This window comes from Malus sylvestris, chromosome 2 (genome assembly GCF_916048215.2).
Source record: "Malus sylvestris chromosome 2, drMalSylv7.2, whole genome shotgun sequence".
Lineage (NCBI taxonomy): Eukaryota > Viridiplantae > Streptophyta > Magnoliopsida > Rosales > Rosaceae > Malus > Malus sylvestris.
In genome coordinates, this window is record NC_062261.1 from 12196555 (window position 1) to 12212556 (window position 16002).

At 36.2% G+C, this 16002-nt stretch overlaps 1 protein-coding gene and 1 long non-coding RNA gene across 4 annotated transcripts; both read left to right on the forward strand.

Moving 5' to 3' along the window:
• The first annotated feature begins 832 nt into the window (after nucleotides 1-832).
• On the forward strand, nucleotides 833-8218 carry LOC126589484 (BEL1-like homeodomain protein 2). Of its 2 annotated transcripts, none has more exons than XM_050254791.1 (5): nucleotides 833-1199; nucleotides 1530-2990; nucleotides 4060-4445; nucleotides 5379-5439; nucleotides 7482-8218. In XM_050254791.1, exons 2-5 carry the CDS (start codon nucleotides 1632-1634, stop codon nucleotides 8103-8105), a joined length of 2430 nt encoding a protein of 809 aa, XP_050110748.1. In that variant the 5' UTR covers nucleotides 833-1199; nucleotides 1530-1631; the 3' UTR covers nucleotides 8106-8218. The 2 variants fall into 2 exon arrangements, with proteins under 2 accessions (XP_050110748.1, XP_050110755.1); XM_050254798.1 differs by having other exon boundaries at nucleotides 1194-1311.
• A 5761-nt stretch (nucleotides 8219-13979) lies between these two features.
• On the forward strand, nucleotides 13980-15993 carry LOC126589499 (uncharacterized). 2 transcript variants are annotated; one of them, XR_007611849.1, is made up of 2 exons: nucleotides 13980-14652; nucleotides 15466-15993. It is a non-coding gene; the product is annotated as an uncharacterized LOC126589499 (long non-coding RNA). The 2 variants fall into 2 exon arrangements; XR_007611848.1 differs by having other exon boundaries at nucleotides 15499-15993.
• The last annotated feature ends 9 nt before the right edge of the window (nucleotides 15994-16002 follow it).

The following is a 16002-nucleotide window of genomic DNA, read 5'->3' on the forward strand; positions in this document are numbered from 1 at the left end:
GCAACAGAACATAGGGTGCAATAGAACATGTATATGTGAAGTAAAAAAATAGTGTGTGAATAATACACCCTTAGAACATATATTCTGACAAAATAGTCTAACTCTAATCAACATAAAACATAAGGAAAGTTGCCAAACTAATCAAAAATAAAATTTCAATTACTCGAACCCAGCAAACTTAAAAATATTGATCAAATCTTCATAACATAATGATCAAATACAATGATCAACAACATAATAATCTTATATTGACGATACATCAATTAAATACCGACAACATATTAAAAAAAAATCATTTTAACCAGAATTTGATCAATAATTATTTATACCAATTTCCCTAACAACCATGATTCCACCTTTTTAGTGGACGAAAGTAACCTCAACCACTGCATTCCAAGGTGAGGACATTAGGGTCATTGGAAACAAAAGTTTAATGAATTAAGTTCATCCTTTTTTCCGGAAAAAATATCAGAGATCTATTCCATCAAAGTCCTCGAATCAAATCAAGTTATTTGGATTCTTGAAATTTGATCAAACGGCTAAGAACAGAGGTTCATTTTAAAAGTTATAATAATTTTAACCGTTGAATCAAATTTCAAGAATCTGGATCACTTGATGCGGAGGTTTTGATGGAAGAGATCCGGAGATGATATATTTTCTTTTTTTCCAACTTTGTTTGACAATGTAATAATATTAATGATTTTAAAAAGAATAAGGAGAATAGAAAGCATAAATAAATATAAAATAATGGTGTGGAAAAGAAGAGTCGATGAAGAAGGATAACAGCGACTGCTTCTCTTTCTCCTTTTTGTTTGTTTCTCTCTCTTGGAGCAGCTAATAAGCTATAGCTGCGTTTATTGGTTAATTTGAGAGATATATATTAATTAGTGAGGAGTCTCCGAAAGAAAGCCACCATTTTCATTTTTATATTAGCAAACATATACTCCCTCTCTTGCTATCGCCTCTTTTTTTTCAGAAGGGTTGAAGGTGATTGCATAAACACTCACTGCAAAGAGAAAAAAAGGAGAAAGAAAAGGAGAGAAAGAGAAAGACAGAGACGACAGACAGAGCGACAGCACAAACAAGAGAGAGAGAGAGAGAGAGAGAGAGAGAGAGGAATTCAAGAAGCTTTCAATACCACAGAAGGGAAAACGATGTCTGAGAGCTTTACATCCTTTCATACTCTGCAACTCCTCGAGGTATATATATCTATGTATATAAATATACTTGATGATGATGAACAAAGCTGAAAATGATAAGTATAGATGAAAAGAGAACACAAAAATTAAAAAAGAACACCAACAACAAAGGGTAGTAGTAACCATTTTATCATTTCTCTCCTCTCTCTCTCTCTCTCTCTCTCTCTCTCTCTCTCTATATATATATATATATATATTGTTTATAATAATTCTTCTCATAGTGATATATTTAATCAGCTTGATGAATTAATGAGTACTCAAAGTACTCTTCCATGATGGGTATTGTTTGTTATTTGCTTGTGTCTGACAAATCCATGCTGAATTGAACAGTAAATCAAGCGTGAAAAGAGAGGGAAGCGACTACAAAGCCAACAAGGGGAGGGAGAGAGAGATAAAAATGATGAGGAAGAAGATCAGTACTAGTTTTATGATATGGGCATAGTAACTTTACCGCCACTCCCACCACCGCCACCAAAGGGTAATCTTCATCATCGTCACCACTCAATTGATTCAGAAAACTACTCCAATCCTCCTAATTCTATGTCCCAAGACTACCACCAAGGCATCTTCACTTTCTCCAATGGCTTCGAGAGATCGGCTATGACAACTCACCAAGAACAACAGCAGCAGCAGCAACACCACTTGGCACAGCAGATCCGGAGGGAAAAGCTGAGGGTGCAAGGCTTCGAAACCCCTCCCCCGCCGCCACTGGTTGGCCTAAACGAGGAAGAATCCAGTGGCCTCCCAGCATACGAAACCGCTGGGATGTTGTCTGAGATGTTCAATTACCCTCCAGGCGGTGGCCCTGTTGGGGCCGCCGAACTGCTAGAACATCCAATGTCAGCCAATTATCGGATGATGCCTCGGCCGCAGCAGGCTGCAGCAGTGTCTGCTGCGGCTGACTGGTACGGAAGAGTGGGTGGTGGTGGATTGGGACCATTGGGAGATTCAAAAAATCAGCACCATCATCAGATTTCAACAATTAATGCAGACTCAGCGGCAGCCATGCAGCTTTTTCTAATGAACCCATCACAACCAAGATCGCCTTCTCCTCCTCCTTCTCACACCACTTCTTCCACCCTTCACATGTTGCTTCCAAACCCTTCCACCACCACCAATTCACTCCAAGGGTTTGCTGCCGCATCCGGTGGAGGGGCTTTTGGTCAATTCACTTGGGTCCCTGAGAGTCATCACGGCCATGAAGCAGGAGGCAATACCGCTGGCGGCGGTGGTGAAATTGGTGGGGTTGTGGAAGGCCAAGGACTTTCATTGTCTCTATCAACTTCTTTGCAGCACTTGGAGGCAGCAAAGGCTGAGGAATTCAGGATGGGATCAGATAGTGCTAGTGGCTTGCTGTATTACAATAATCAAGGAGATCATCAACATCAAGGGTCTAATCCTCAGTATAAGAATTTGGGTTCCCATCATCATCAGGCATTGCATAGTTTGCAGCAAGGCGGCGTTGTAGGCGGTCATCACGTCAGTTTCGGGTCGTCATCGTCCTTCGGGGTTGTGAACGTGTTGAGGAACTCCAAGTATGTGAAGGCTGCCCAAGAATTGTTGGAAGAGTTTTGCAGTGTGGGGAGGGGTCAGCTCAAGAAGAACAAGTTTGGTGGTAGTACAAGTGGTAGGCAGAACACCACCACAAACCCTAGTTCTAATCCAGCTAGTGGCGGTGGCGGTGATGGTGGTGCCTCTTCATCTTCATCAAAGGATGTGCCTCCGTTGTCAGCCGCTGATAGGATTGAACATCAACGAAGGAAAGTCAAACTATTGTCCATGATTGATGAGGCATGTAATCTCTCTCTCTCTCTCTCTCTCCAAAGACTTCTGCTTTTTTATTAGACCCCAAATTTTTTTCTCCCAAGTCACCGGACAAACATAGAAAATTCCGGCCACTTACAATTATTTAAAAAAATATATTTCTTTAAAAAAATAGGTAAAAAAAGCCGGCTGATGTAATAGGGCTGTTCTTCTCTTTCATAGGGTCGAGGGTAGCTAGTCTTTGGTTTAAACACTACATTAAAATGATAATATATTTCACTGATCGAAATGGTTTATACTTTAGCTTCACATCATCATATTACGTATAGGAAGGTTGTTATGAATGTCAGTGCCTTTCTAGGTTATGATCATACTGTTCATAGTAATTTCTCGGGGAATCTATTGATATTATAACTTCGTTGATCCTGTTTTTATTTCTGTTTTAGTTCTGTTATAAATTGGATGAGTAAGTGTGTCAGTTTTGTATATACCAAAGATATTCTTATAGTTGCCATTAACAACCAATTTTTTTGTTGTACCGCTAATTTGATATATGCATTTGTTCTCTCTTCTTTAATCAAGATCAAAACCATCCTTCTCAATTTTTTAGGCTTATAATACTCTGAAAATAAGAAGACCCTCTCTCTCTTTCTCTCTCATTTGATCTGACTGTTGCACTCATATCTCATGTTTTAATTTTCTCGTACTCAATCTTTCTTGTTTTAGTCATCTTCTCGTTTTCTTTTGTTACACTTCGTAACTACCTTCTCTAATGTAACATGATTTAGACTTCTTATCTGCTTCTAAGGTTGCTTAGTTATCAACATGTTGCCTTCTTTGGTCAATACTTTTTTGTTGGTTGAGTAGGAAGATTAATTAACCGTGAACATGATTCTTTAAATTATGTCGCACGTTTTACATTATTATTTTTTATTTGGTTGTTTTCTACGTTTATTTCAAAGCCATCAAGTCACTCCAACTTCTTAAAAATGTGAACATTTAAGGCCTCAAGAGATTGTGACTTGCTAGTAATTCAGACATTTGCATTGAATACGTACATGTATAGTTAATATTGATTACATGTGCATGATTGCAGGTGGATCGAAGGTACAATCACTACTGCGAACAAATGCAGATGGTGGTAAACGCATTCGATCTGGTGATGGGTTTCGGAGCAGCGGTGCCGTACACAGCTCTAGCACAAAAGGCCATGTCACGGCATTTTCGGTGCCTAAAGGACGCGATCGCGGCACAGTTGAAGCACAGCTGTGAGCTAATTGGAGAGAAAGATGGTGCGGGGACCTCAGGAATAACAAAAGGAGAGACCCCGAGGCTGAAGCTGCTAGAGCAAAGCCTAAGGCAGCAAAGAGCATTTCATCAAATGGGCATGATGGAACAAGAAGCTTGGAGGCCACAACGAGGCCTGCCGGAACGCTCAGTCAACATCTTGAGAGCCTGGCTTTTTGAGCATTTTCTTCACCCGTGCGTTACCTTTTACCATACTCTTTTAGCTTTACTTCATATTATGATATATAATTGTGAAAATGACCGTCAACTATTACTTAGGAGACTCTTATTTTAATGCACACAATCAAGTAAACACTCTGTCAAAGATAATAATAATATTTTAACACACAAAACTGACTACATTGATGCATTTTTTAATATATAAGCATGCGTCATGTGAGTCGTATCTGTATCAGATTGTGCCTCAGCAACATAGTTCATATCATATATGGAAATGCTCTCTTGCATGATAGGCTTTTTATTCTGCTGTTGGAGTGTCGATCAGGTTGATTTTTGGTTCAAAACACAAGTCTAGTATTGAAACATTACTTATATTCGTCTAAGTACTGTTTGTTTGGTCGAAACTAGTCCAAGTAACGTAAGTCTTTGATATATGATACGTACTATCAAAGCGGGGTTGCCATGCACTTTATTAATTAGTTAAATAATTAAGTCAAGCCACGTACAAGTCTATTCTGATTACTCTTAAAAGGGTGTCGTAATTATACGCAGTGTCCTTGGGATGTTGCGTGGTCAGCCAAAAGCTGGGGAAAAGGAAATGCATTAATTCACTAAAGCATCATATCTCTCTCTCTTAGAAAACACATTGTCTTGTATAAAAAGGCTAGAGAGAAAGAGAAAAGAGAGGAGATTCTACGTGGTAGCTGGTCTGTTACGTCTTGTTGTTGTGGTGGTACAGTCCAGGTACAGCGCAGATGAGCTGAGCTAGGTAGCGATCGATCGAGACTGGATATCTTCTTGTCTTAGATTCTCACGCCCATGCATAGAGCGAAAGGAGAAATACTTTTTAACCTCATGTAGGCTTAGGGGTATGAGGAGGATGTGAGACTCTTTATACTGTTCAGACAAGGACTCTGATGTCATTTTCTTTTCTGGTCTCTTTCTCAGGTATCCAAGCGATGCTGATAAGCATCTGTTGGCTCGACAGACTGGTCTGTCCAGAAATCAGGTAATTATTTTAGTTTTGGCTTCATCTTGAGCAGTAAGTAAAGCATCTCAAAAGGAAATTAACAAAAATTATGTTTCAAAGTTTCCTTTAATAATCCATTTAACACTTTTATACTACTTTAAAAATTGAGAACTTTAATTAAAAACTCTTGGTATTGTTCACTTTAACGAAAAATCACATTTTTACACTAAAGAGTCAATCCTGGTACTATTCATTTTACCATTTATTTTGTCCTTATTGTTAAAACTCAAAGTTTTCAAGCCATTTTCATTAGTTTTTCTTTAAAAATTTGTCTTTTCAACTAACTCTTCAAATTTCATTTTTCATTTGAAAATATTTAAAACTTGACTTTATCTTATTTGGTGGAGCTCAAATTTATTTTCAAACTTGCAAGTGACCCTTTATTATAGTAGTGGAATGGTGTTAAGTCCTTACATGATGGTATGGGTTCAAACTCCGTCGGTGATTAATCTAATATCTAATCTAACAAAAATCTATCGTTTGACAACAAAAAAAAATATTATTTTTGAAGTTTTTACCAAATAATACTTTCAAATAAAATATTGCACTGCGCAATTTGCTAACTTGAAGAAGTAGGAACTGACCTTGTAAATTGGGTTGCTACAAGATCAGTTGCTAATTCTTCAATTTGCTAATTGGGTTGCTAGCTACATTGAAGATTCATTTTTCCTACGTGGAATATCAAATTTAACTTTGCCACTTCTTTTGGAGATGCTTTCTTATACAAACTATGTATTCACTAGACATTACCTCATATATATTTCACTTTTTTGTCCATTTTTTTCTTCAGTATATGAGGGTCGTATACATTAAATGCATTGTCCGTACATGATATTTAAATATCATTTCATTTCTGCTACATTATAACGGAAACCCTGCTAAGAAAAGGCTCCTGTATATAAACATGCATATGTATAGACCATCGTGCTAACGAAGAAGAAAGAAATGATAGGTAGCTAGGTAGAAAGACAAGATGGGAGGGAAGGGACCAGCAGTAGGTTCAGAAGGACTTACATGGGATTGGATTTTATTTATCAGGGTTTCTACGCTTCTCTATTGAAGAAAGACAATGTGTTTTATCTGCCTCTTTCTTCCTTCTTTTAACAGTGGATTTTTTAAGTCCTTGACATAAATTCTGATAACAGTGAAAACCAACCCCACACCAGCAGACAATAAAGGGCTGTGCCATGCAAGTACATAACAGATGAGACATGAGAGTTTGCAGCTTTGGTTCGCTCGCGCGCTCTCTCTCTCACACACACTCATATCAAATGACACCTTCCCTACCACATCTTATCATTTAAGAACCTTAAGTTAAAAGACAAAATAAATGTTCCCACTTAAATTGGTTATAGGAAATCAAAGCTATTCATAATCCTTAATTAACTATGGCATCTTCATCTCTTGTTTCATCATTAGCTAGGTCATCATCGTAAACTTTAGCAATGTTACGTTGTAGTATCTTTTGCATTGATTATGTTTTTTTTTTCTTCACTTCAATCTGGTTTATTTGACAAAAAAAATGTGGTTTTCATTGTTTGCATGAAAACCCAAAATATGATATTGGTTACAAAAATCTTATAACATGTCAAAATTTATAGTTATATAGTTTTTCTCTCAACTTTATATTGAGAAAAAAGATGTAAATTTTATTTTCTTATCCTGCCAAAATAAATATTTTTATTGCCAGACTGCCCACCACACTTAGGGTTGTAATTTCACATGCTTGCTAAGTTTCTAAGCAAGATATTGGCATCATATATATATAGTGATCAATAAGCAGTGGTAGTGAGAACAAGTTACATAAAATGATTTATTGTCACGTGGCTTCTCAATTTAATAAGGCAATGGCATGTACTGAGAAACTTATTATGTTTTATTGAAACGGGACGACACGCTGGTGGTAAACTCATTCTATATAAATTCTTCTCATAATGTATAGACCCGTGGTTTGACTGGTATGAAATTGAGAGATGGATTAATTTTTATTTAAAAATAAAGTGTTTTGGTTTTGAATGCAGGTCTCAAATTGGTTCATAAATGCTAGGGTTCGGTTGTGGAAACCCATGGTGGAAGAGATGTACCAGCAAGAAGCCAATGAAGAAGAAGAAGTAGGAGAAGGAGGAGTAGGAGGAGCTACTAGTGCAGCAGCAGATCAAGAGAGAGAACGTAACAGCAATGCTGGCCTCGCTGCACAAACTCCAACGCCTACAACGACAACAACAACAACAACAAAAAATTCGCCAGCAAGCAAAAGATCCGATATCAATGCCTCTGAAAACGACCCTTCACTCGTAGCAATCAATAGGCATCAGCAGCAGCAGCACCACCACCCTATGATGGCCACCACCACCTCTACTACGGTGGCTTCTCCTGCGTACCAGTGCTTCCCCGCCGCAGCTTCCGATGACACGTGTCGAAGTTACGGGACCACCTCGGCTAATGCAAATATTGCAGCTCATCATGATCATCAAAATAGTAGTAATATCGATTCTTCTACTACGCTTATAAGCTTCGGGACCACCACGGCAGCTGGTGACGTGTCACTCACTCTAGGGCTTCGTCACGCTGGTGGTGGTGGTGGAAACAATATGCCCGACAAGACTTCTTCTTCTTTCTCCATTAGAGACTTCGGGGGCTGTTAGGGAATTAATCAACCACTTCTCTTTATTGATTAGTATATCAAACTTCTATAGACTATAGAACGTAGTAAAAAGAAAAGAAAAAACAGTTAATGAGTTTCTTTATCTTTTTTCAATATTTTTTTTTACTTAAATATATATATATATATATATATATATATATATATAACCTTCCATCCATTCTATGAAGAAAGATACATGGTGAGAAAAGTAGCATTAAGTAATTAGTGGGGTCTATTGTAATTGTATAGTAGATGGTTTTTGCAATTACTATTTCTCCTTTTAAAAACTTTAATTTGGTCTTGTACCTCAATAGGAGGTATTTACTAGAATAATATCATGAAATTAAATCATATTTTGAGAAGAGGAAGGAGAGTTACTTTGCACTATATGTCCATCATATAAATTGGTTAATGAAGGGAGAATTATGGTGATCATGTATATTTGTTATTTTAAACAATATTAATGAGAGATCCCATCATGAGTTGGGTTTATTAATTAATCAAGGGAAGTGGTTTTCGCATACTCTTATTTTCTCATTGCACACCCTTGTTTATATTTTACTTATGAATTGAATAAGTCAAAGGAAAAATCAATGCAGAATAATCGGCAGGAGCGTGTAGCAGAAGAAAATGAATGTGTGAAAGTTATTTTCTCAATTTATCTCTTGCTTGCTTCTCTCCGTGAACAACCCATCCTCCATGATTGAGTATACACCAGAAACAACATAGTTATGATTGATTTGTAAATGTTATGCCTAGCCAAAACTAGAAATAGTGGTATAGAACCACATGGTGTGGGAGTTGCACGTAGACGTAAAGTTGAATTGAAGGCATGTCGATATTTTGTCACGTTGACTAGGTGTGGCACTGTCTGTGGAGTCTAGTGTGGCTCCAAGTTTCAGGACGCTTTCCTTGATTGATTTCCCCCTTCAGATGGGGTAAACAACTTATTGCGTACGTTTGTCTGAATTTCCCTTCTCAAGCATTGATAGACATACTATTGAAGGTTGAAGTAGACTATGATTGGCAAAAGGAAGTGAAAACTGAGTTTTCTACAATATATATATATATATATATATATATATATATATATATATATATATATATATATTGAGCGGCATTATGGTTGGAGTTTTTGAACTTCAAATTTCGGAGTAAATTGCTATAAATGAGTGTTGTGTTATTTTCCTCAGTGGTCATTTCAAGGGTCGCTTAATTGTACATGCAACATCAACGTTACTATGTCTTTGATCTAAATTGGTTAGCCAAGGGGCTTCTAATCATGTTTTCAGTGTGGCATTTGAAGTTCTATTACCCTATGAAGTTCCGGTACTTTAATTCGATCGTACGGTACATTGTCAATGTGTAGTTTATATTAAATGAACAATGTCAAATAAATAGACAATGATCAAATATCGACAATGTATCATGTATTGTCAAATAATCTTTTCTGGTACCAAAGAAATCCTTTTCTGTTTTTTACTTTGGTAATCATTAAGTGCCTATTAGTAGCATTGGTGCCGAAATGGTGTTGAACTAAAAAAAAGGTCGTACGCAGTGCACAAGGCTCCCGCTTTACGCAGGGTCTGGGAGAGGTGAATGTCAATTTTTCCAACTACAAAATTGAAAATCAATGTTGTATATATATATATATATATATATATATATATATATATTTGGAGTGCAAATTAAGGATTCTGTTTGGTTTGGTTCAAACGATTCTCAAAATATAATATGTTGAATACAGTAAGTGTATAGTGATGCCTTGGTTGTTTGAGAAGTACTGTGCGTGAAGAGTAGAGAGTACTTTGAACCCCACAACCTAAAGCTAAGCAAGTTGTGTTCTTCAGTGGCGGATATATAGTGCAACATTGTTATACATTGCAATAGCTTGTCAATATATTTTGTCTCCAACAATGCTCGTAGATGTGATAGATTGGTAGGTTTTGTTATTTACCTGATAACAAGCACCAAAACTACGCTTCCTTGAATCCCAAACAAGAATTTGCAAAAGCAACATGTACACTTCACCTAATGTGTTGCTTTTTCTTTCAGAAACAATATATAACAAACTGAAAACAATACGACCTACAGTTTGAATTCCTATGTTGTTGTGCTGCAACGATCAAGTGATGTTGCTATTCTAGTCAACAAGAACTAAATTAGAATTAATCTTTGGTGTGACCATTATATTGTATGGTATGACAAGGGAAAAAAACTCCATTAAGCAGCTCATCAGTGTTTTGGTTTAAAATTTGTTGGTACTGAATTTCAGGTCTCAATAAAGGTGCTTATGAATAGAAATGCTAACGTTAGCTGGTTATGAGTGTATGTAAATAGTTGATAGTTAGACATCGGCGGTGTACAGCAAATTACCATAAATTCCACTCTCATTTGATATAGTTTAAGTACAATCATGTAGGCGCACGTGGTTGAGCTATATATTAACATATTTATCCTCAAGAAGTATATGCTAAAGAATGTAAAGTTCCACATTAAATCAAACACAATATATATTGAATCATTGAGGTCTTTTGTATAAAACTTCACATATGTTGAACTGTTAGGTTGGAAACAATATCAATGTCGACAGTCACTATAACACGGACAAGTGCAACAAAGAAGATAACTCCCTTCACCTTAACTTACTACCAAGATAGTTGTCAAAATCAAACAGTGATTCTGGTACCTGAATGAGACACCAGAACGAATCCTCTGAGGGTTGCTGAAATCTAAAACTTCGCAATATATATCGGATCTTAAAATTAATAAATTAGACTGAAAAAGTTATACGATGAATGTTCTGGATCAAACGTTCATTCAAATTTAAGTCTTTTTTACCTTCGCTTGAATGCATGCATGATGCATGCACTATAAGCTATAAAGGTTGCTTTCTGGTAGGGGTTCTCCACGCCTGTGAGTCTGTGAAACTGTTCATTAACACACCTGGACCGACAGCACAGAGAGAGAGAGAGAGAGAGAGAGAGACAGAAGCTTTTAAGGCCTACCACACTCAACTATACTAGCAATCTTTAATTAATAGGGTTTGCAATTGCATACATACATACATTTCAGAATATCGTTTCTTTGTCTTGTTTGGTCACACAATTTAATCACAAATTCAATGTGAAGCAACAAACAGACGAAAGTTGTATGCAGGGCATTTAAATTTTTTTCTTCGTTTTTCAATAAATTAAAAGGCCCCATTTGCGCTTCCATATGAGTACAGCTACAATACTGCATTTTGCAGGACATCAATGGGTGGACCTAACCCTAACCATCTGTCTATTATAGAATGGTAAACCCCTTTGGATGTATAAATCTGACTGGCCACCAACCAAAAACTAGAGAGATTGGACACGTAATTAAGTTTAATTTGGGATTGGGTCCATTATTACCTTTGTGTGCATGTCTCTCTCGTAACCAAATGTTGAACAAAATTGAGCTTGCACCATAAAATTAAGGGAACTTTAGCAAAAAGCTCATGGTACTGTTCATTTTAACAAAAAATCACATTTTTACACTAAAAAGTCAATCATTTTACTATTCACTTTACCTTTTATTTTGTCCTTATCGTTAAAACCCAAAGTTTTCAAGCCCTTTTCATTAGTTTTCCTCTAATAGTATGAGGAGTAGAACATACAAAGTCCATTCTTTCATCAATGTGAGATTTATTCTCAATACGTCCCCTCATATATGGCAATCCCTTCTTTCATCAAAGTGAGATTCATCCTCAACACGACCTATCATGTGTAGCGAATTTTTAAGCCTAACATGCGCAGACAAGACAATTAGGTGATATGGAACACGTGTAGCCGTTGGGCTTCAACGAAAATTGCTAACACCGAAACTCAAACCTTGGTGGGGTGACACACAAGGCTGGGACCTTACTAACCGAGTCAACCCTTGTTGGCTATTGAATTGAGTATGTTAGGGTTGAATGTTTTATTATTTATATTTCATACCCTTTTAGATAAATAAAAATAAAAATTTTAAAATCTTAATTAAATGCATTATTATTATTATTATTTTAAAAACGATAGCATTAGTGGGTTAAATTGTTATTATTTTACAAATGATACCGTTAGTGGGTTAAATTGTTAATTGTTAGGAGGAGGAGATCAGTGAAGATCGAATTTGCACCATGATGTATAGGCATTATTGCATTATTTAGTCTAGCTAATTATACATTTGAATTTTTTAGCTTTCATCATTGCCACCATTAAGACTTGAATCCATAAGAAACAATTTGTCAGTCATAACCCTATTGTTCATGTGCAATAAAATTTCTCTTGAAAAAACAAAATATAAAGCCCAAAAACACTCAACACATAGACAGTTAGCATGCATAGTTAATCGAAACCTTATAAATAGGTAAGCAAATCCTATCTACATCACCTCCGAAATTGGTATCAAAACTTATAAGTCCACATTACCTACACATTTGGTATCAAACCAAAATACATTACCTACATATTCAGTATCAAACACATCCACATCACCAATATATAAGACTCCAATCTAATAACTTTTAAACCCAAAAATTAATTTGTTCACATAAATAACATTAAATTATAAAAATGATGTTGACAAAAAAAAAAAGGCAAAACTGTAGAGGGTAAAATAAGCATGAAACAACATGACAGATATGAGAACCATAACTATTAATTGACCTCATAAACTCACTTTGGTAAATTTTTAACATTAAATGATAGTCAAAAGATGAATGGGTTTTCCTTAAAATATTCTAATGCAATTGGGTTGAAATCTACTTTTAAATCAAAGGAAAACAAGGAACGTGATTAAGCAGAGGTGTATAAGAAGAGAAAATGTGTATTATCATTTTCCCTGGCAAAAATAGATAAAATGTTTTTTTGTCAGGTTGTTAAGTTGTCATACTGTGAATCTAAGCCATTAATCTTGTTGATTATTGAAAATATTTGGTTTAGTTTGATTGAGCCAGAAACTAATGAAAAATTTGGGAAGAAACATGAAACCAATCCTTATACTGGGAGTGAGACATGACCACGACTTAAGATTCAAGTAATAAGACTAAAGGAATGGGAGGAATGATTAGTAAAGCGCATGCTAACACGATCGAGCCATCCAAAAAATGCAAGACTTAGATTACCAGATGCTAGACACAATCTTCCTCTTTCTAACCTCTCCCTCTTTCTTGTTTACCTAGCTTTTTCTTAGCAGCTCTTTCTCAGCCCATAGGATAGGAGTGCAAAATAACTTGATTGCTAGAGACATTATGGTGTGAATGGGTTTGTTTTAAATTTGAATGATATGGTGGCCTGGAACAGGGGATTCGAAAATCACAGGAGAACATTCAATCCTGATCCAGCAGTACTGTATTTGGACCACAGCCATTGTTGTGGTGCAGCAGTGCCATTTTTATTTGGTTACAACTAGACGATAAGGAATCGTACCACCACGGTGAATCAGATGAGACAATTCTCTGAACATTTAAAGCCCGATGATATCCTAAGATCGATCCCTGTAATTGATGAGGAAGCTGAAATGAGTGTTTTTCATTTTTGGGTTCAATAGTTGGATTAATTTGATTGTTCCGTAACAAAAATGTTTTTGAGAAATGATTTCCATATACTCTTGTTTATTTAGAGCAAGTCCACCGGACACTTCATTGCCCAACACCCTGTCCAAAAATCAGCCCAGCACCCTGTCAATCTGCTCTAGCCCGCAAAACAGCTTGGCACCCAGCCCAAGCCAGGCAGTAGACCAACCCATTCCGGACAGACCCAGAGGCCAGCCTATTTGGCTGGCGTGTGCAGCACACTCGTGACTAGGCGTGAGTAGGAGATAAGGGTGCAGGCGGCAGGGCCCGCTTGTCAGCCCACTTGTGTTCACCCGGTTTAGAGCTACGTGGCCCTCCTCAGTGCCGTTGGATTTCCAACGGTAAACAAAATTTAAATTTGACTTTTAAAATGGACATTCTGATCACAGATCAACGGTCCACGTTTTTTCATAAAAAATAAAAATAAAAATAATTAAAAAAGGCCCAACGGTCAGAAATATGACCGTTGGCCACGTGGCAACTCCTTGGCTCTTGGATTTGAATATTTTTCAAATCCAACGGTCCAAATTCATTAACTATATTAAAATTTATTAAAAATTATGAAAAAATACAGAAATTAAAAAAAAAAATCTATAAATACCTAACCCTTATCTTCCACCTTACACCACATTTCAATATTTTCTACACTTTCTATACTATCTACATTTCAATATTTTCTACACTTTAAGAGAAAAAAATGTCTTCGTGGAAGCTCATTGAAGATGTTATGTTGTATGAATGTTGGGTTCACACTACTCATGACCCGATTACAGGTAATGAGATGGATAAGCAAGAAATGTGGAGTAAAATTACGAAAGTGTTTTGCGATGTACATGGAAAAGATGCTAGAACTAGTCAAGGTCTTCAAGGTCGTTGGAAAAAACTCAACACATGCTTTACTTGTTGGAAAAACGCCATCTCTCATGCTTCCGGTAACTTGCGTAGTGGGACAAGTTTAGCGGATCAGGTGACAATATTTTTATTTATTTATATGCATTCCACCCACATCAATAATTTATTTAATTTCGTATGTAATATTTATGTTATTTCTTATGTAATTTTTATATGCATTCCACCCGCATCAAATTTTTAATTTTTTATTCCAAATTAAAACTATTTTATTTGAGACACATTGGTTAAAAATCCTATCCGAAATTAAAACTATTTTATTTTTTTATTCTTTTAGAAAAAATTTAAAAATATTTTAAATGGGTTGGGTGCCAGCTCATTTTTTCACTGGGTGCCAGCGCATTTTTTTAGGGATGGAGATGCATTGGCCTATTACTGTTCATTGGAGTCTATTATTGTTCACTGGAGTGGATAAATAGGTTGGGTGTTGGCACAAAGTCCTTAGGGGTGGACTTGCTCTTATGTGTCTGACCCTCTTTTGATTTAGATAATGCAAAACTACAAATAAACATGAGTGCATGGAAGAAAAAAAAAAAGAGTGCGGAAATCCTGCTCTGGTTTTACTCTTTAGCAGTATTGACTAGTTAATTTGTTTGCAAGTCATTCGTAGAAGAACAATACTTGGTTGCTGAAAATTCAGCAGCCATTCCTGCTTTCACCAAATCAGATTTGGACACATGTCCAATTTGTGCTTACAATTTTAATTATTTAGACACGTGTCCAAATTTAATTAGATAAAAACATAAATGGCTGCTGAATTTTCAGCAGCTAAGTATTGTTCTTCGTAGAATATATAGATGATGAACTTAAACCCAATATGTAATAGTAAGTTGATACCAAGGGAAAGTTAAAAGTTTGATGGTTCATGCAGTTTCATTTTATCGCTACCTGCAAAATGCAACAGGTACTGGAGCCCCAAGTAGTACTACAAATTGCAAGTGTCTTGGTTGGAAATTTATTGCATTACATGGAAAAGTCAATTCTAAATGCATGCAAACCTGCGGACCAGAGAAAATTTTCATTGTGACTAGAACACGAGTGATACACTACTTGTTTTTATGTAAGTGGTAGAAAATTTTAATATTTAAGTTATTAACCTTTTAACACATATATATCACTATTTATATAGTGACACGTGATGTAGCACCCCGTGTTCCGATCGTCACACTGAAAAATCTGTCTGTGGACGGCATGTGGTGACTTATATCTTCTTCTTTTTTTTTAACAAAAAGTTAGGGGGAGATTGGCTTATTTTCACTACCAATGGCAAGGTATACCTACAACCTCAAGTTAGAAGAACTTATGTCTGGCATCTAACTGTCAGCTGCCACTTGTATAGATTTACATAAGAATTTACAGATAATGCACCAACGAAAACATCTAACTACAGGGATCAAAATTGGATTGA